General features: G+C 35.5%; 1 protein-coding gene across 4 annotated transcripts in view; it reads right to left on the bottom strand.

Annotated features, from left to right (window-relative positions):
* GAS2 (growth arrest specific 2) overlaps nt 1–16,302 on the bottom strand; it is a 187,530-nt gene that overhangs the window by 117,493 nt on the left and 53,735 nt on the right. For all 4 annotated transcript variants that reach the window (XM_033204651.1, XM_033204648.1, XM_033204650.1 and 1 more), the window contains one exon: nt 11,736–11,857. In XM_033204651.1, coding sequence (XP_033060542.1) covers nt 11,736–11,857 — 122 coding nt within the window. The remainder of the gene's footprint in view (nt 1–11,735; nt 11,858–16,302) is intronic.

Here is a 16,302-nt window from a genome sequence, read left to right on the forward strand (position 1 = left end):
AGTCTTCAGGATTAATAATCAAAGATGGCTAAAACCCATGGATAATAGTATTCTGGATCTAAAAGTAAATATCCATATCAGGGCATGTATTTATTCATTCATCCAACACCATGTCTACTGAGCATCTATATGCTAGGCATTATGTTAGACTCACAGATGAATAAAACATAAACTATGTACTCAAGGATCTTAGAGTCCAGCAAAGGGATAAAGACTAGGAAACAACTAAGTACAACAGTGTGGTACAAGAAAGAGTGGTTAACATGCAGATGGAGAGCAACCGTAAGAGAGAGGCCAGATCTACAGATACAGAGTGTAGAGACTGCAAGAGGATCTCTACACTTCCAGTATCCTTTTCCCTTCTTAGGTAAGAGTATATTAATTTTCCTTAGGGACACTATCATTCTTTCATTTTTTCAGTCTGAGCAGTCAAGGTATGAAGCCATGATCTAGTCAGAATGTTGGCTTTTAATCAGGCTCTTTCTTGCTGAAATTTTAGTCTTGAGAGGAATGATACAATAAAGTTAATAGCTAAATGTTAATGAGCACCCATATGTACTAGGTACTACTCAGTGCTTGTGCATACTTACTTAGTCCCCATAATAACTAAATGAGGTAGTTACAATTATTACTACATTTTACAATGAGAAAACTAAGGCACAGAGGAGGAGTTATGATTTCAACCCAGGTAGTATGACAACTGAGTTTAAACTATTAACCATTTCTGTTCACCTGCCCTCTCTAAAAAATGTCTGAAATTATTCGCCCTAACAGTGGTACCCTGAAATGACTGTGGATCTCTGCTGCATAAACCTTGCAAATAGTCTAATTCTTAAGCCCTCAAAATCCAGTTTAACTTTCCTTCACATGTCTTTTCTCTCTAAGAGGTACCCCCATATCTTTCCAATAAATTCTTTTGGCAATAAGTTCATCTTTTCCAAAAATTTTAGATTTTAAAAAATCTACCTGTCACCTGATTCCCCACAAGGCATTTCTCTTCCCTGAATGCATAATAAAGAGTCAGGATCCCTTTGGAGATTAGAAGGAAGCAGTACAGTAAAGACTTGAGATCATTACTCCCTTCATTCAGAATTCTCCCTTCATTCTGTAAATTTATCTCAATAAATTCATCTTTTCCAACGATTTATTTGGTACCAGAGTATGGAGTGAAGTTGTCAAGACTCAGAAAAACATGTTATATTTGGAATTGGTGTTGAGACTGATAATGGAACACAACTGTGGAATAGAAAACTAGCAGCCCATGCTGTTTACACAGAGGCTAGAAAAGAAACAGTTTTTGTGGGGTCTTGAGCTTATTTTATTTGGGGGCTTTCCTTATAAAAAAAGAACAGAATTATAAATACAAAATTAGATATGGAATTAAATATTTTAGCATAATAAAAAAGTACAAGAAATTAATAACTTTTAAAAGATGGCAAACACTAGAGCCATCACAAAGCACAGAAAACTAACATAATATTTCTTATTAATTAACTGCATGAATGAATGCTACTTCACATTTTCTTAAATATTTTCATTTTAAACTTTTTGGTCACCTCTTCTTAAAACAATGTTTTAGAAATATTTACATAGGAAAAATATAAATACATAGGAATCTTTCCTTTAGCATGATTAATCAGGATAAAATTTCTAATAATTCAGGACAATCTCTTTCAAACTCATAGCTCATTATTGGTGAATATCACAAATTTTGAAATTTTTTCTTTATTTCAAATTTGTTTGATAAATATTCTGTTGTCAAATTTAGAGAAATCACCAAGTTTCTTTCATTTGTGAGCTGTTGCATACAGAAGAATTTTCCACTGAAGAGCTGTGATATATGGAATTTACAGAATAATACGACTTGCATTTGCTATTGTTTCCTGTCCTTTGCTAATATCCTGTCCCCTTGCCAGATCCTGGTCTCAGATGAGAAAGGACTAACATTCTTCGGAAGAGAGTCAGAGACATGAAAAGAATGGGCAAGTTGGGAAAGAAAATAGCAAGCATACCCTCCCAGGAAATAGGGAGGGTACATGGTGGATTCCTCTACATCCGGTATGCTCCTGGACCAGGTTAAGAAAAGTATATCAATTAACTTGGACAGTTCTGAAACAATGGCTCTGTCCTTAAATTTTAGCTAGCCACAGAATAAAGAATCTTTTTTTAATTTTAATTTTTATTTTTTGAGAAAGAGGCTCACTCTCTCATCCAGGCTGGAGTGCAGCGGCATGATCTTGGCTCACTGCAACCTCCGTCTCCCGGGTTTAAGCAATTCTCCTGCCTCAGCCTCCCAAGCAGCTGGGATTATAGGTGCACACCACCACACCTGGCTAAATTTTTTATGTTTTTGTTAGAGACAGGATTTTACCATGTTGGCCAGGCTGGTCTCAAACTCCTGACCTCAAGTGATCTGCCCTCCTTGGCCTCCTAAAATGTTGGGATTACAAGGGTGAGCCACTGCACCCGGCCAAACCCACACTTTTTAAAGTCATTGCTGACAACCTCTACCAGGTGTCAAAATACTGCAGCCTGGCTAAGGATGAATTTAGATACATGTCACAGTAAAGCTCAGGAATCCCTGGATAACTAGTTACAAAGCCTCAATATACATTTAAAATGTTGAGTGCCACTAAATATATTATGGCAGAGCATTTTTTGTTTTGTTTTGTTTTTCTTTTTTTTTCTTTTTGCTGTCTTTGCAATAAATTTTGAGGGCATTAGCCTGAGGAGAGCAGAATGTAATGTTAGAATAAGCAAAATTAATTTACTCATACTGGACTAAAATGATGTCCCCAATTCAATAGGCTAGCATGAAATGACCCTATTAAAGTTTGCTAGATTTGCTAATACACAGGTAGATTCAACAATAGCTTACATTAAATGACACAAAAAGGCCAGGAATCACTTGGTATGATATAGATAAAGGAATTAAGAACTTGAAGAAAAAATTCCACATTCCATTCAAACTATAGTGAATACCTCACATAAGCATACTTTTCACTGTGCCACTCAGTGAGGCGCAAGAGGCTCTATTTTCCACTAAAGGATGAAGAATAAGTTGACGAAGAAAGCTTCAAAAATGTTAAGGTGACATTCTTCAGAAAGTCTCAGGAGCTGTTGTTGAAATAAGCTTCCTCATTTTAGTGTGAATGGAAGTTCTCAGGGTAGCAGTAACATGTGTTGGCACTTAATTTCTAGAGGCAAAGTGGATATGGTGGACAGAACACAATCTGGAGAGGCCAATCAGATCTCCTAGAATGACCTAAAGCACAGGAAATCTGATTATGGTTTATTAATCATGGGGCCTTGGGAAGTAAATTGAAAGTCAGTTCCCTAAATTCTTGGTTTGTTTGTTTTTTTAACTTTTATTTTAAGTTCAGGGGTACAAGTGCAGGTTTGTTACATAGGTAAACTTGTGTCAGAGGATTTGTTGTACAGATTATTTAATCACCCAGGTATTAAGCCTAGCACCCATTAGTTATTTTTCCTGATCCTCTCCCTCCTCCTACCCTCCACCCTCTGAAAGTCCCCAGTGTGTGATGTTTCCCTGTATGTGCCCATGGGTTCTCATCATTTAGATCGCACTTATAAGTGAGAACATGCAGTATTTGGTTTTCTTCATATAACAAAAAGAGCAACAATATGAGAGAATCTTCTGATTGCCCAATTCCCAGACTAGAGCCAAATTATAGATCCAGAGCTCACTGAATGAAGGCAGTAATGATCTCAAGTCTTTATGTAAAGCTTCCTTCTAATCTCCAAAGGGACCTGATCTGTTTACTATGCATTCAGAAAAGGGAAATGCTTTGTGGGGAATCAGGTCACAGTGAGAATTTTTACCTAAACCTATTTTATACTATGACTAGTATACCTTTGCAAACATTAGATGTTATTTTTATAGTTTTTCCTGAGTGCATAATTTGCATGGATATTCTCAACAACTGTCATAATTTTTATCCTTGACACATGGAATAAGTTCTTTTGTGGTAAAAGGACCAAATGAAAAAAGCACACCTATTTAAAAAGTCAGAGATTCACGCAATTATCAATGACCTGAATATTGCAAAATATAAAAAGTGATTTCTACCACCTCTCAATGAAAATTAGTAAAAAAAAGATTGATATGACTTGGAAACAGCAGGGAGATTACAATGAAGTAACATATTTAATCAGAATCGCTGTTACAGATGTGCTCTTTTCAATGAAGTGTATCACTCAATATCCTGGTTGTTGACATTCATCTCTTGGTTTGGAGAATGCAACTTTCTTTATTCTAATAAGTAGAAAATTCCAGAATCAGTTTGCATATGTTTGACAGTAACAATAGAACTCTTACTATCCTATACACCATCTCCAGCCTTGTGACATAACCAACAGGGACCATGGATATTTCAACAGATCATCAAGCTCCTCTACTATTTTATGATATTTGACATTGGAGATTTGATACTGGAAAGCAAGAATAGTAGGCAAACCAGACGGTTTCATAAAATACACACATTCTGGAGGGTAGAGAATAAATCTCATGAAAATGCAGAAAGGGGGTTCTGCCAACTCAACAAAGTTTCTGGGTCTAGTAGTAGGGGCCAGGTAGGAACATTGCCCTTTTAGGAAGGGCACGATTCAAATGTTCCTCACTTGTTCTTGTTGTCTGATGGAGACTGAATTTCTACCATGGGAACCAGTAATCATGAAACATTAACTGTTTATGATGAACTTATTGCCATGTGATCTACTAGGCCATATTTTTTTATTGCGCCCAGCACTACTTTATCATTGAATATGTGAAAAGAAAATATCTTGGGCCCCCAAAATCACTAAGCTAAAAGGAAAACTCAAGCTGAAAAGTGCTTAGGGCAATCGTGTCTCCCATTCTATTCAAAGTTATACCTCTGCTCACTGAGATAAATGGGATTTCTGATTGCCTCCTTTGGAAAGGCTAATCAGAAACTCAAAAGAATGCAGCTGTTTGTCTCTCATCTGTTGGTGACCTGGAAGCATCCTCCCCACTTCGTGTCTTTCTGCCTCTGCCTCAAGTTGTCCTGCCTTTCCAGACCAAACCAATGTACTTCTTACATATATTGATGGATGTCTCATGTCTCTATAAAATGTATAAAAGTAAGCTGTGCCCCGACTACCTTGGGCAAACGTCATCAGGACTTCCTGAGGCTGTATCATGGATGCACGTCCTCAATCTTGGCAAAATAAACTTTCTAAGTGAACTGAGACTTGTCTCCGATTTTCTGGGTTTACAAGTTCAAGTGCCATGTATGGGATGGGCTCAATTAGACATTAAGATCTAAATAAGTTCCATAGGCACATCACTCATTCCCTATCTTGCCCACTTTTTCACATTGCTGCTTTCCGTGCCCCCCGCCAACTGCAAATGTAGCCCATATCAAGTCTCCTGTGACCAGTTTTATTTGAAAAATAAAAGTCAAGTTCCTTTATGTACTATTCTTTTTATTCTATATGACACACCAACATGTAATGATATGGCATTGAAACCCCATTTAGGCATATCTCTGGAAGATGGTATAGAACAGAAACACTCTCAGGGGAAAAGAAAAAAAAAATTAAGCAAGACATTTCATTGTCTCTCATTTGGAGGTGAATAATCTGGCTATTTGGTCAGACTTAGAAAAATAGTGACAGGGGGATTTAATTTTATACTGAGAAATAATTGAACCTGAGGAAGCAATTACAAACTAAATAAAAAATTTTAAAAATTCAGTGTATTTAAAACTTAAATATATTTTACCTATATTTTACAAATCCTGAGGAACTGGACTTTACCACTAACTTTCTTTTTCCTTTAGTCTCTGGTAGCAACATACCTATAAAAAATTATTTCTTTCCTCATCATTCCACCTATATTCTTCCCATCTCATCATAACATATTCTGTTTAATTCTAGCATTATGTTTGCAATTTAGAACAATAAATTTTTAAGGGATATAAAATCATTTAGCTGTATAGCCAGCAACGAATGACTCCAGAATAATCACAGCTGAGATTTTATTTTCTTTTTCATATTATTGCATCTACCATACTTTCTTGTTCTGCCAGAGTGATCAGCAGTAAACACAAATATCTGGATTTCTCAGAATTAAATCTTGATAAGATGTTCTCTGAACAAAAAGTGCTACTGATACTTCTAAGAAAATCTCTAATCTTTATGTCTTATTTAATTCCCGGAGGGCACAAAACAACATCCTGAGGTATTGTTATCTTGCAGCTCAAGGAAGCAAGTACTCTTGATGGGCAAATGCATTGTAGGCATTCTATCTGCAGGATGTTCTTTCTCCTGAACAAGGACTGGATTCTACATTTAGACGGTTAATGTTCAGTTCCTTCCTTGGAGCATAATGCAGCATTCTACTAGGTAACAGAACTTCTTTTTTCCCCCCTCCTTCATCTGATTCAAACTTGATCTAACCACCCAGGGTTCTTTGAAGTCAGAGGAAGCTCTGAACCCAGAGAAACTCTGATGTCTGAAGAAGAGACTCGAAATAAACGAGACAAATGCAAAGGACAATTAGTAGAAAAAGAGAGGTTAAACCTTATGAATGTCTTGCCCCACACTGATGCCCCTTAGTTGAGAGAGTCTTTTGCATAAATCAGCAAACTTGTGATTGGTGGGGGGGGAACAAAGAAGAGAGAGCAAATATACAATAGGAAGGGGTTTGTACTGTGGAACACTATTTGCACCAGGAAAAGAAGTTCATGCATAAATGTAATAATTCCCCTGTCTTGATTAGAGATGCTAACTGGATCAGGTAGCTGAGAATCAAAAGGCATAGAACTTAACCTTAAACTTGTCATTTGGTTTGATTTTCTCATCCTAAAACGATACTGCAAAGATTCATTTCATTTATATTTTTGTCTTTAAACATCCTCAACTCCAGAAATATTAAGATTTATAATTACAGTGAAATTATAATATTATAATACCTATAAATGAATTAAATAAAATTACACATTAAACGGCTGCACACGGGTCTCAAATGTTTCCACCCACCTACTGTCCAACTCTGTGAAGTCTCTGCATTGCTCTCATGCAGAGTTAGAAAATGGCCCACTACACGAAAGCTAAGATTAACTACTTAGAGCTCACACACACAAAGAAGCTATTTTTAAATTGATCTATTGATGTCTGGAAGAAAGAATCATAGGACAGAATTGTTTCCATTCAGAGTATTTTATCAAACCAAAGCTGGATATAAAAGAGTCATGGATTTATATCTGAAATATTAAATATGTGAACTAACATTTATTAAAATTTACTTTCAGATTTAAGAGCATTTAAATCATCCTTAATACAGACATACTTCACACATACCAGGCATAACTTACTCGTTCAAATTTGTTTACACAGCTGTAAAATCTCCAAATTAACTATCAACCAGGAAAAGTAAAAAATATTGCTATGAAAATGAGGAGATAAGATTAAAGCTGCTAGAAAAAAAATTACAGAGAGCTTCCTGTGGCATGGCTTTGGATGGGTGTAAGTTTGTTGTCAATTTTTTAAAAGTAATTCTGTTTTCAACATCTCCCTATGCACAGTTTCACTAATTCAGAGAATGTACTGACTAATGTATCTATTTTCGCCACCATTTTTTTGGAACTTCAAAATGCCAAAATGAGAAATAATTCTATACAAACCATACATGAACACATGAGTATAAACACATGTAAAAGCAGACTTAATATTGTAACCTCCAGACTATTTAAACTCAATTTTAAAGCCTCATTTTTTCTCATGGGAAATATTCACTGTAATCCTAATTACCTGGGTTGTAGTGAATCCATTACTGTTTAAATTTGTATTTAGATTTAACAATATCAACATGCTTACAATCTCATAACATTTTTTTTTGTTTCTAGACCAAAAATGAAATGAGAATCTTGAGTTCAACAGAAGTATATTTATGAACAATAGTAGCCATGAAGATATACATACTAACGTTTTGGCTTTTCATCTTTTAAAATTTTACTATAAAGGGCAGAAAAGAAAATGTAGTGATCTTTCCACTTTTCATATGGTAAGGCACAAGTTATGATTGATTTAAGCTGCATATTACAGGCGGTCAGTTGTGAATATATAAATGCTGCTAAGAACACGGAAGGCAATTCAGTCAAGAGCAACTATGTCAACTTTTACTTCAGATCAAATTTGATGTATTGAGCAGTGAAAGCGAGGTCATAACTGGTATTTTTTTTCAACTTTTATTTTAGATTCAGAGGGGAGACATGTGCAGGATTGTTACGTGAGTAAATTGCACCTTGTTGAGGTTGGGTATACAAATGATTGCATCACCCAGATAGTGAGCATAGAACTTAATAGGTAGTTTTTTGACCTTCACCCTCTTCCCGCCCTTCCTGCTCAAGTAGGCCCCAGTGTCTTTTGTTCTCCTCTTTGTGTCCATGTGTATTTAGTATTTGGCGCTCACTTACACGTGAGACCATGTGGTGTTTGATTCTGTTCCTGCATTAACTTACTTAAGATAATGGCCTTCAGCTGCCTTCATGTTTCTGCAAAGACATGATTTTGGTTTCTTATGGCTGCATGCTATTCGTGGTATATAGGGACCATATTTTCTTTATCCAGTCCACCATTGGTGAGCATCTAGGTTGATTTCATGTCTTTGCTATAGTGAATAGTGCTGCTATGAACACACAGGTGCATGTGACTTTTTGGTGAGATGACTATAAGTATTTTTAAACCTGCACTTGTTCAAGTAACACATTTAAGGTTTTATACTGAAACCTTTATCACAATCTGAAAAAAATTTTAGCTTCATATTCAGTCAAACAAAATTGCCTAGGTTCACAGAACTATTTCAAGTTTAATAACTTTCTGCAGTTCTACTACTAACTGAAAAAAATTCTTTTGTTTCTTTATGTTTTATAGTTTTATTATAAAAATTATAATATTGAAGTAAATGTTTAAAAGGAAAGTAGTTACATAACTTTCGATCCATAAATATCCTCAACATTACATATTATCATGGAGATTGGGGCAAATGTATACATATTTGCACATAGCAGCTCTCATGCTAAATACAAACATTTATAAAGCATTTATTTTCTCCCTTCCAAGTACTAACCAGGCCCGACCTTGCTTAATTCCCGAGATCACATGAGATCGGGCATGTTCAGGGTGGTATGGCCATAGACTATAAAATATTTATTTTCTTATAGTTAATCAAAAATTCTTATAAGGGTCTCCTATATTTCACATAGGGAAAACAGATTTTATCAAGAGCCCTATTTTGTGCAATGCTCTATGGAAGGTATGCATGCATAATTATTAATCCTATTTCACGGATAAGGAAACTATGCTCAGACATATCCAATGAATAAATAAAACTAGAACCCAAGCAAAATGCACTTAATGTCAAAGCCTTTGACCTACAGGCTAATGCTTTAGGGTTATCTTACATTTGAGTCTTACAATTACAAATCTATTTGGGAATCTTTGCTTCTGTTTTAAAAAAGCAAAGACTTACAAACAAAGCAAAACCAGAAAACCGCACAATGGCCTTAATAGAGTTGGTTAATCTTTATTACTCTGGAGGATTCAAGGATTCTTAAAACTGAGGCATTGGGCTCTCCATTCTCAAAAACAAGCAATACAGGTTTCAGGAACTTCGTAATGTGAAGGTAATGCTTTCAAGTGTCTGGGCACCACAGCTTATTTCCCTCTGTTCATTGCTTTACAGTAAACCTTCTATACAAATTGTCCTCTTATTGGCATTATATTTTCTCATCAGTAGCTGATGTAGAGGCCAGTTACATCATGATGGAAACGAGAGCAGAAGAAAAACTGGTGTCCTAACATTAAGCTTGACACAAAGCATTTTCATAAACAGTCTCTCAGTCGTGGGCTACCATAATGAACCAAAATGAGACAGCACTAAACTTGCAAAGTTGTCTGTATCAAATTCGTGATTGGTCATTTACTAGCCAATCTTGTACAAATTACTTAGAGTCTTCAACCATCCAATCAAGGAGAAAATTAAAAGAAATTCATGGTTACCAAACTTTGCTGTGCATTAGAATCACCTGGGTGATTTTTAAAAATTCCAGTGCCCAGGTTTCACCCTATGGGATTAAATCAGAATGTTAAGGCATGGGATCCAGGTCTCAGTATTATTTTATTTTATTCTTATTTTTGAGAAAAGATCTCACTCTGTCTCCCAGCCTGGAGTGCAGTGTTGTGATCTCGGTTCACTGCAACTTCAACCTCCTGGACTCAAGTGAACCTGACGTCTCAGCTTCCCAAATAGCTGGGGCTATAGGAACCCACCACCATTCCCTGCTAATTTTTTTGTGTTTTTATTACAGATGGTGTTTCATCATGTTGCCTAGGCTGATCTTGAACTCCCGAACTCAAGCAATCTGCCTGCCTTGACCCCCACAAAGTGCTGAGATTACAGTGGTAAGCTACCACATCCAGCCCAGCTCTCAGCATTTTTCTTAAAGATGCTCAGGTAATTCCGATGTGCAGCAAAGTTTGGGAGTCACTTAATTAATTAATACCTTCACAGAGCTGCTTTTAAGATTAAAAAAATAGAGGAAGGTTTTGTATATTATACAATACAGAGTAATATAAAATATCTAAAAAATAAATTCAGTGGCAATACACACATACACACACACACACACACACAAACACACATACCCTTTATTTTTTCTGTCAGAGTTGCAGAAAAGGCTTAACAGTTGCTTTCTGTAGTAAGTTGCCTTCAACATTTTTATTTTTATTTTTTTTAGATAGAGTCTTATTCTGTCACCCAGGCTGGAGTGCAATGGTGTGATCTCTACTCACCACAACCTCTACTTCCTGGGTTCAAGCAATTCTCCTGCCTCAGCCTCCTGCGTCGCTGGGATTATAGACATGTGTCATGGTGCCGGGCTAAATTTTTTAAATTTATTTTTTATATATTTATGTATTTATTTTAGTAGAGACAGGTTTTGACCAGGTTTGCCAGACTGGTCTCAAACTCCTGATCTCAAGTGATCTGCCCACCTCAGCCTCCCAAAGTAAAGTACTGGGATTACATGCGTGAGCCACCATGCCTGGCCAACATTATTTTAATATTTTTTATATCTCTTTTCATTCTCTATTAAAAATTAAGTACAATCTCTCTTTTTTTCTTCAAAAAAAGTCAAACACCATGCTTTCATCAAGTGTTTACAATCACTAGAAAAGAATATTAGAATTAATGTGGAGAAAAGAAATCTGAGTAGTTAGAAATAAATAATTTGTCCAAATTTACTTAGTTCAATGGTACTATTATTTAGAATAAACAAAAAATTACAGTCCAGAAATTTTGATCTAGTATTCTGCCATAATATTTTTGAAAACAAAGATCTGTTCAATAAATCTTTCTTGACTAGATTTGTACATTGCTTAATGTCACAATTATTTCTCTGCTAAGATTTTAGTCAATACTTTAGATTCATCAAGTTTATATACAACACTCTTTTAATACCATCATTTTTCATAAGCTTTTATTTAATTAGATTCACCAAAAGGATTATGCAATTTATGTAATTAGAGTGCAAATAACACGTCACCTAATTAAAAAGAACCCTCTGTACTTTGTTGTTAGTATAGACCTTGATGCATCTGTTCACAATAAATTTTTTAATTACACGCAATTTATAAGCAATTATAAATGTAATCTACCACCTAAGAGTGATTTTTGCATTGCGATCCTTTACCTTTGTGGGCTTGTTAACATCCATGCTCTCCTTGAATTTCTCCTGCACAGTTTCTGCAAGTTGACAGAGCAAGGCACCATTGTCCAACTTCTCCATAAAAGTTTCTGCTGTAATCTCCTTCCCTGAAATAACAAAAAGAAGCATTATAAAAAGAAAATCAAAATGTCAGATTCACACCAAATAAAATATTTGACACAATCTTATTACTAAAATTGCTATTCTAGCTGAGTTATGTATCTGGGATAGGAGCTTACCAGAAATAGTCATTTCTTTGGAATTTTCTATCTTCCGTTGGTTGCAAGAATTTCAGCATTTAATATTTTCATAACATAGTGCTAACTGCATAAAAGTTTTATTACATATTAAAGGTGGCAAAATGATATCCTGGGTAAAAGAATTCCATCATTTAGTAATCAGGGGGAATGAAAACTAACCAACAAAACTCAAAGAACCAGCTTTACCAGTGATTTCACAATTTGGCCTCCATTAATCATTCTATTCTCATCCTCAATGGCCCATTCAATTACTTTGACCCATAAGGCAGGACATAATGCAGGACAAGTATTTTTTGTTAGGTGTATATCTGACTACAAGAACAACGTAGGTCTCTCTCTCTCTCAACAGGATTGTACTCTATCACCCAATCTGGAGTGCAGTGACAGGATCATAGCTCACCGCAGTTTCAGACCCCGGGGGCTCAAACAATCCTCCAGCCTCAGCCTCCAAAAGTACTGGGATTATAGTCATGTAATCTGGGGTGCACCCAGCCAGATCAATTTTCTTTCATTTGAAATAGAGCCATGTATATATTTTTAAAAACCACCATTGGGAACTTTAATAGCATGGCCAATATATAAAACCATATTTCTAGATTCTATTGAAATAGTTTTCCTAATTAAAATAATACAGGTAGGCTGGGCACAGTAGCTCAGGCCTATAATCCCAGAATTTTGGAAGGCTGAGGTAAGTGGATCACTTGAGCTCATGAGTTACAGACCAGCCATGGGGCAACATGGTGAAACCCCATTTCTACAAAAACACAAAAATTAGCCAGGCACGGTGGTGCATGCCTGCAGTCCCAGCTACTTGGGAGGCTGAGGTGGGAGGATGGCTTGGGTCTGGGAGGCAGAGGCTGCAGTGAGCTGAGATCCTGCCACTGCACTGCTTTCTTATATACTCTTTCAAAACGTATCTTTCTCAAAGCCCTCTCCTTTTTTGTTTCCTATTAATCTAAGTTTCAGAATATTCCATTTTCCTGCCTTATGTTTCTGTAAATTATTTGCCAGAAGTCCTACAGATTCAAGCTTCCTTCTATTATCATGCCATAACCTTAATGAAAATCTTCATAATGTGATACTTAAACCTCTAGCAACAAGAACAATGGCTATTCTTTCTGTCCTCAACTTCTCTCTCCAATACATACCATGCTCACTGCTAAAATTAAGATTGCTAAACACCGTCCTCACTGAGGCATTCTCCAGACACCTTTATTGCACAATCCCTAATTTTCTCCTTTACCTGGAATATGAAAACTACTTATATTATTTATAATATTTACTTTCTGTAATTTTGTGAAATAATTTTCTTATTATTTGAAAATGCAGCCTGGCATGGTGGCTCAGGCCTGTAATCCCAGCGATTTGGGAGGCCAAGGTGGGCAGATCACCTGAGATCAGGAGTTCAAGACCAACCTGGCTAACTAGGTGAAACCCTGCCTCTACTAAAAATACAAAAATTAGCCAGGTATGGTGGCGCACGCCTGTAATCCCAGCTACTTGGGAGGATGAGGCAGGAGAATGGCTTGAATCTGGGAGGCAGAAGTTGCAGTGAGCAGAGATCACACCACTGCACCCCAGCCTGGGCGACAGAGTGAGACTCTGTCTCATAAATAAATAAATAAATAAAATCCGGCTGGAACAACAGATGAACCATTTACCATTTAAGTTAAACTCACAGTATCTAATATATTTGGATTTCAAGAAACATCTGCTTAAAATGACTTCTTTTTTTCCATTTTGGGGGGCAGTCTTAGGGACAAAGAATTACTTTTTAAACGAATATTCTTTTTCCCCTACTGGGTAGTTCATATTTTGGCCCCCAATTAGAATAATGACTTCTGCAGGTGTAAAAACATCAGTAGCTTTAAATACTCACCACACAGGTAGCCTGTGCAGAACTTTTATTTCAAAACTGTGTGCAGCTCAGTTCAGAAATGAAAGTAGTATGCCAAAATACAAAAAGCCAGCATAACAGAATTTGCATTGTGTATTCATCATATTGGCCTTCATTTTCCTTTTCTTTTCTTTTCTTTTTTTCTTTTTCCAACAGAAAGTGACTAGCCACAGACTGGAGTGCAGTGGCACCATCCCGGCTTTATTGCTGAGATCTATTGCCAGGCTGGAATGCAGTGGCATAATCTCGGCTCACTGCAACCTCTGCCTCCCAAGTAGCTGGGACTACAGGCACATGCCAGCATGCCCAGCTAATTTTTGTATTTTTAGTAGAGACAGGGTTTCAGCATGTTGGCCCCGATGGTCTCGATTTCTTGACCTAGTGATCCATCCACCTTAGCCTCCCAAAGTGCTGGGATTACAGGCATAAGCTGCCACGCCAGGCTGCATTTTTTAATAATAACAAAATTATTTCACAAAATTACAGAAAGTAAATATTAGAAATAATTTTCTTAATTATAGTGTTATTCAAATAAATTTAAATTTTAAGATAAAGAAGATAAACTTTAAATTGTTGAACTATTTCTTTATAAATTACTTGCAAGATTTTCCACTTTTAATAGATCTTTATGTATTTTTATTTCGTTAAGTTCTATGGCAGTTTGAAGATTCCATTCATAATTTTAAGTTATAAGATGTTTACAATATACTTAAAAGAACACGTAAATCATAAAAAGAAAAAAATAGCTTTCATTAAAAAGCCATTAACAATTTACCAAAAGGTATGATTTTTACTTTTTATGCATTATATCTTTTTAGTTATCCTGTTTTTCAAGAATACTTGTAAAAAGAATTTTACATTGAACATCTGTATCTAATGAAAAATATATTAGGTGTCAGCTTTGAATTCTGTATATTTTATAGCTCTGAAAGGTGAGGTTTTTTTTGGCTAAAACAGACTATTACATACTTCATAGTTGAAATGTACTGCCTCAAATGAAGAAAAAATACAAGTCCGAGACTTTTATAAATAACTTCATGTGTAACATATTTTCCTTCCAATGATTAAAAATTATTAAATACATACTTTATGATTACAATCACTATGTGATTGTAAGAAATCAGTTATAATCTTTATATGGGGATGATATATTATCTAGTTATTTATTGCATTAATATTAATAATTTCAACAGTATTTTTTTCAAAAAACAATACAATATAAAAGTAGTTGAATTTATCTATGGCAAATTCTTAAGAACAGGCTATGTAGAAATAATTACAATTTCTCAAGTAAAAGTCATACATAGGTAAATATCTCTGTTAAACAGAATCAGATCTTCTGTAATTTAAATTGTGCACCTGGTTTAACACATCAGACTACACGTACTGGAAACAGTGTGATTTTAGCACCAGAGAATCATTTTTTCCCTAACCCTAGCATTTCATTGTGGTTGGTGTTTGCAGGGAAAGAAAGAACAATAAATAGATACAATTAAAGCATATTAAAGTCCTGACCAGTGCTGGTCCATAAAGCCATTGGTTTGAATATTAATCTAGCGTATCCTAGTCTAGAAGTAATAGTTTTGCTTCCTGAATTTATAATTGTGATATTTAATCTTCACATGATTAATTTAGTCAAGAATGACAACTTGCCAGTAGATCAAAATCAGGAAATTTGATTAAATATTGTGGCTAGTCGCTTTCTGTTAAAACATTATAGCTCAAAGGTGAGATATAAACATCTGCCTGAAATCTTTTGTCAGGCAACTATAATGAACATGCACACACATACACATCAATGTATTCCTCCCAGAAATATGTTTGCCATAACTTTTGTAAAGATTTACATATCAGCCTATAAAGTGTTTTAGACTGGGGCCACCTGGAAAAAAAAAATCCTTTTAATCTTCTAAGTTGCTGAGAAAGAATGTTTTCTTCACAATAAATTAGCAGTATTAAATTTCTAAAGAATTCTAATAATCATACTTAACAGTTGAGTTCTTATTATATGTCAAGTACTGTTCTAAGCATTTTACATGAATTCATGCATTTAATCTTCTCAAGAAAACTGTGAAGTGGGTGCTACTATATATCCATTTTGCAGATAATGAAACAGATGTATAGATTAAGTTACTTGCCACAGGTCACCTAATTCGCGGGCAGAGGAACTTGGCTCTTTGGCAATTTAGGTTCAGAGTTTATGCTTTTAGCCACTATGGTTGACTACTTAAATATTTGCTGAATACACAAATGACTATTTTCCATGACAATGAATTATCCCTCTTGCAGTTGTCTTTTTCTATGTAGAAATACCACAGAAACCTCTTTAGGAAAAAAAAAAAAAAAGCTTGGGGTTGAAGATTGTGGTGCTGAAAAATGAATAGCAATCCACCTT

This window comes from Trachypithecus francoisi, unplaced genomic scaffold (assembly GCF_009764315.1).
Source record: "Trachypithecus francoisi isolate TF-2019V2 unplaced genomic scaffold, Tfra_2.0 Lachesis_group8, whole genome shotgun sequence".
In the NCBI taxonomy this organism is placed as follows: domain Eukaryota; kingdom Metazoa; phylum Chordata; class Mammalia; order Primates; family Cercopithecidae; genus Trachypithecus; species Trachypithecus francoisi.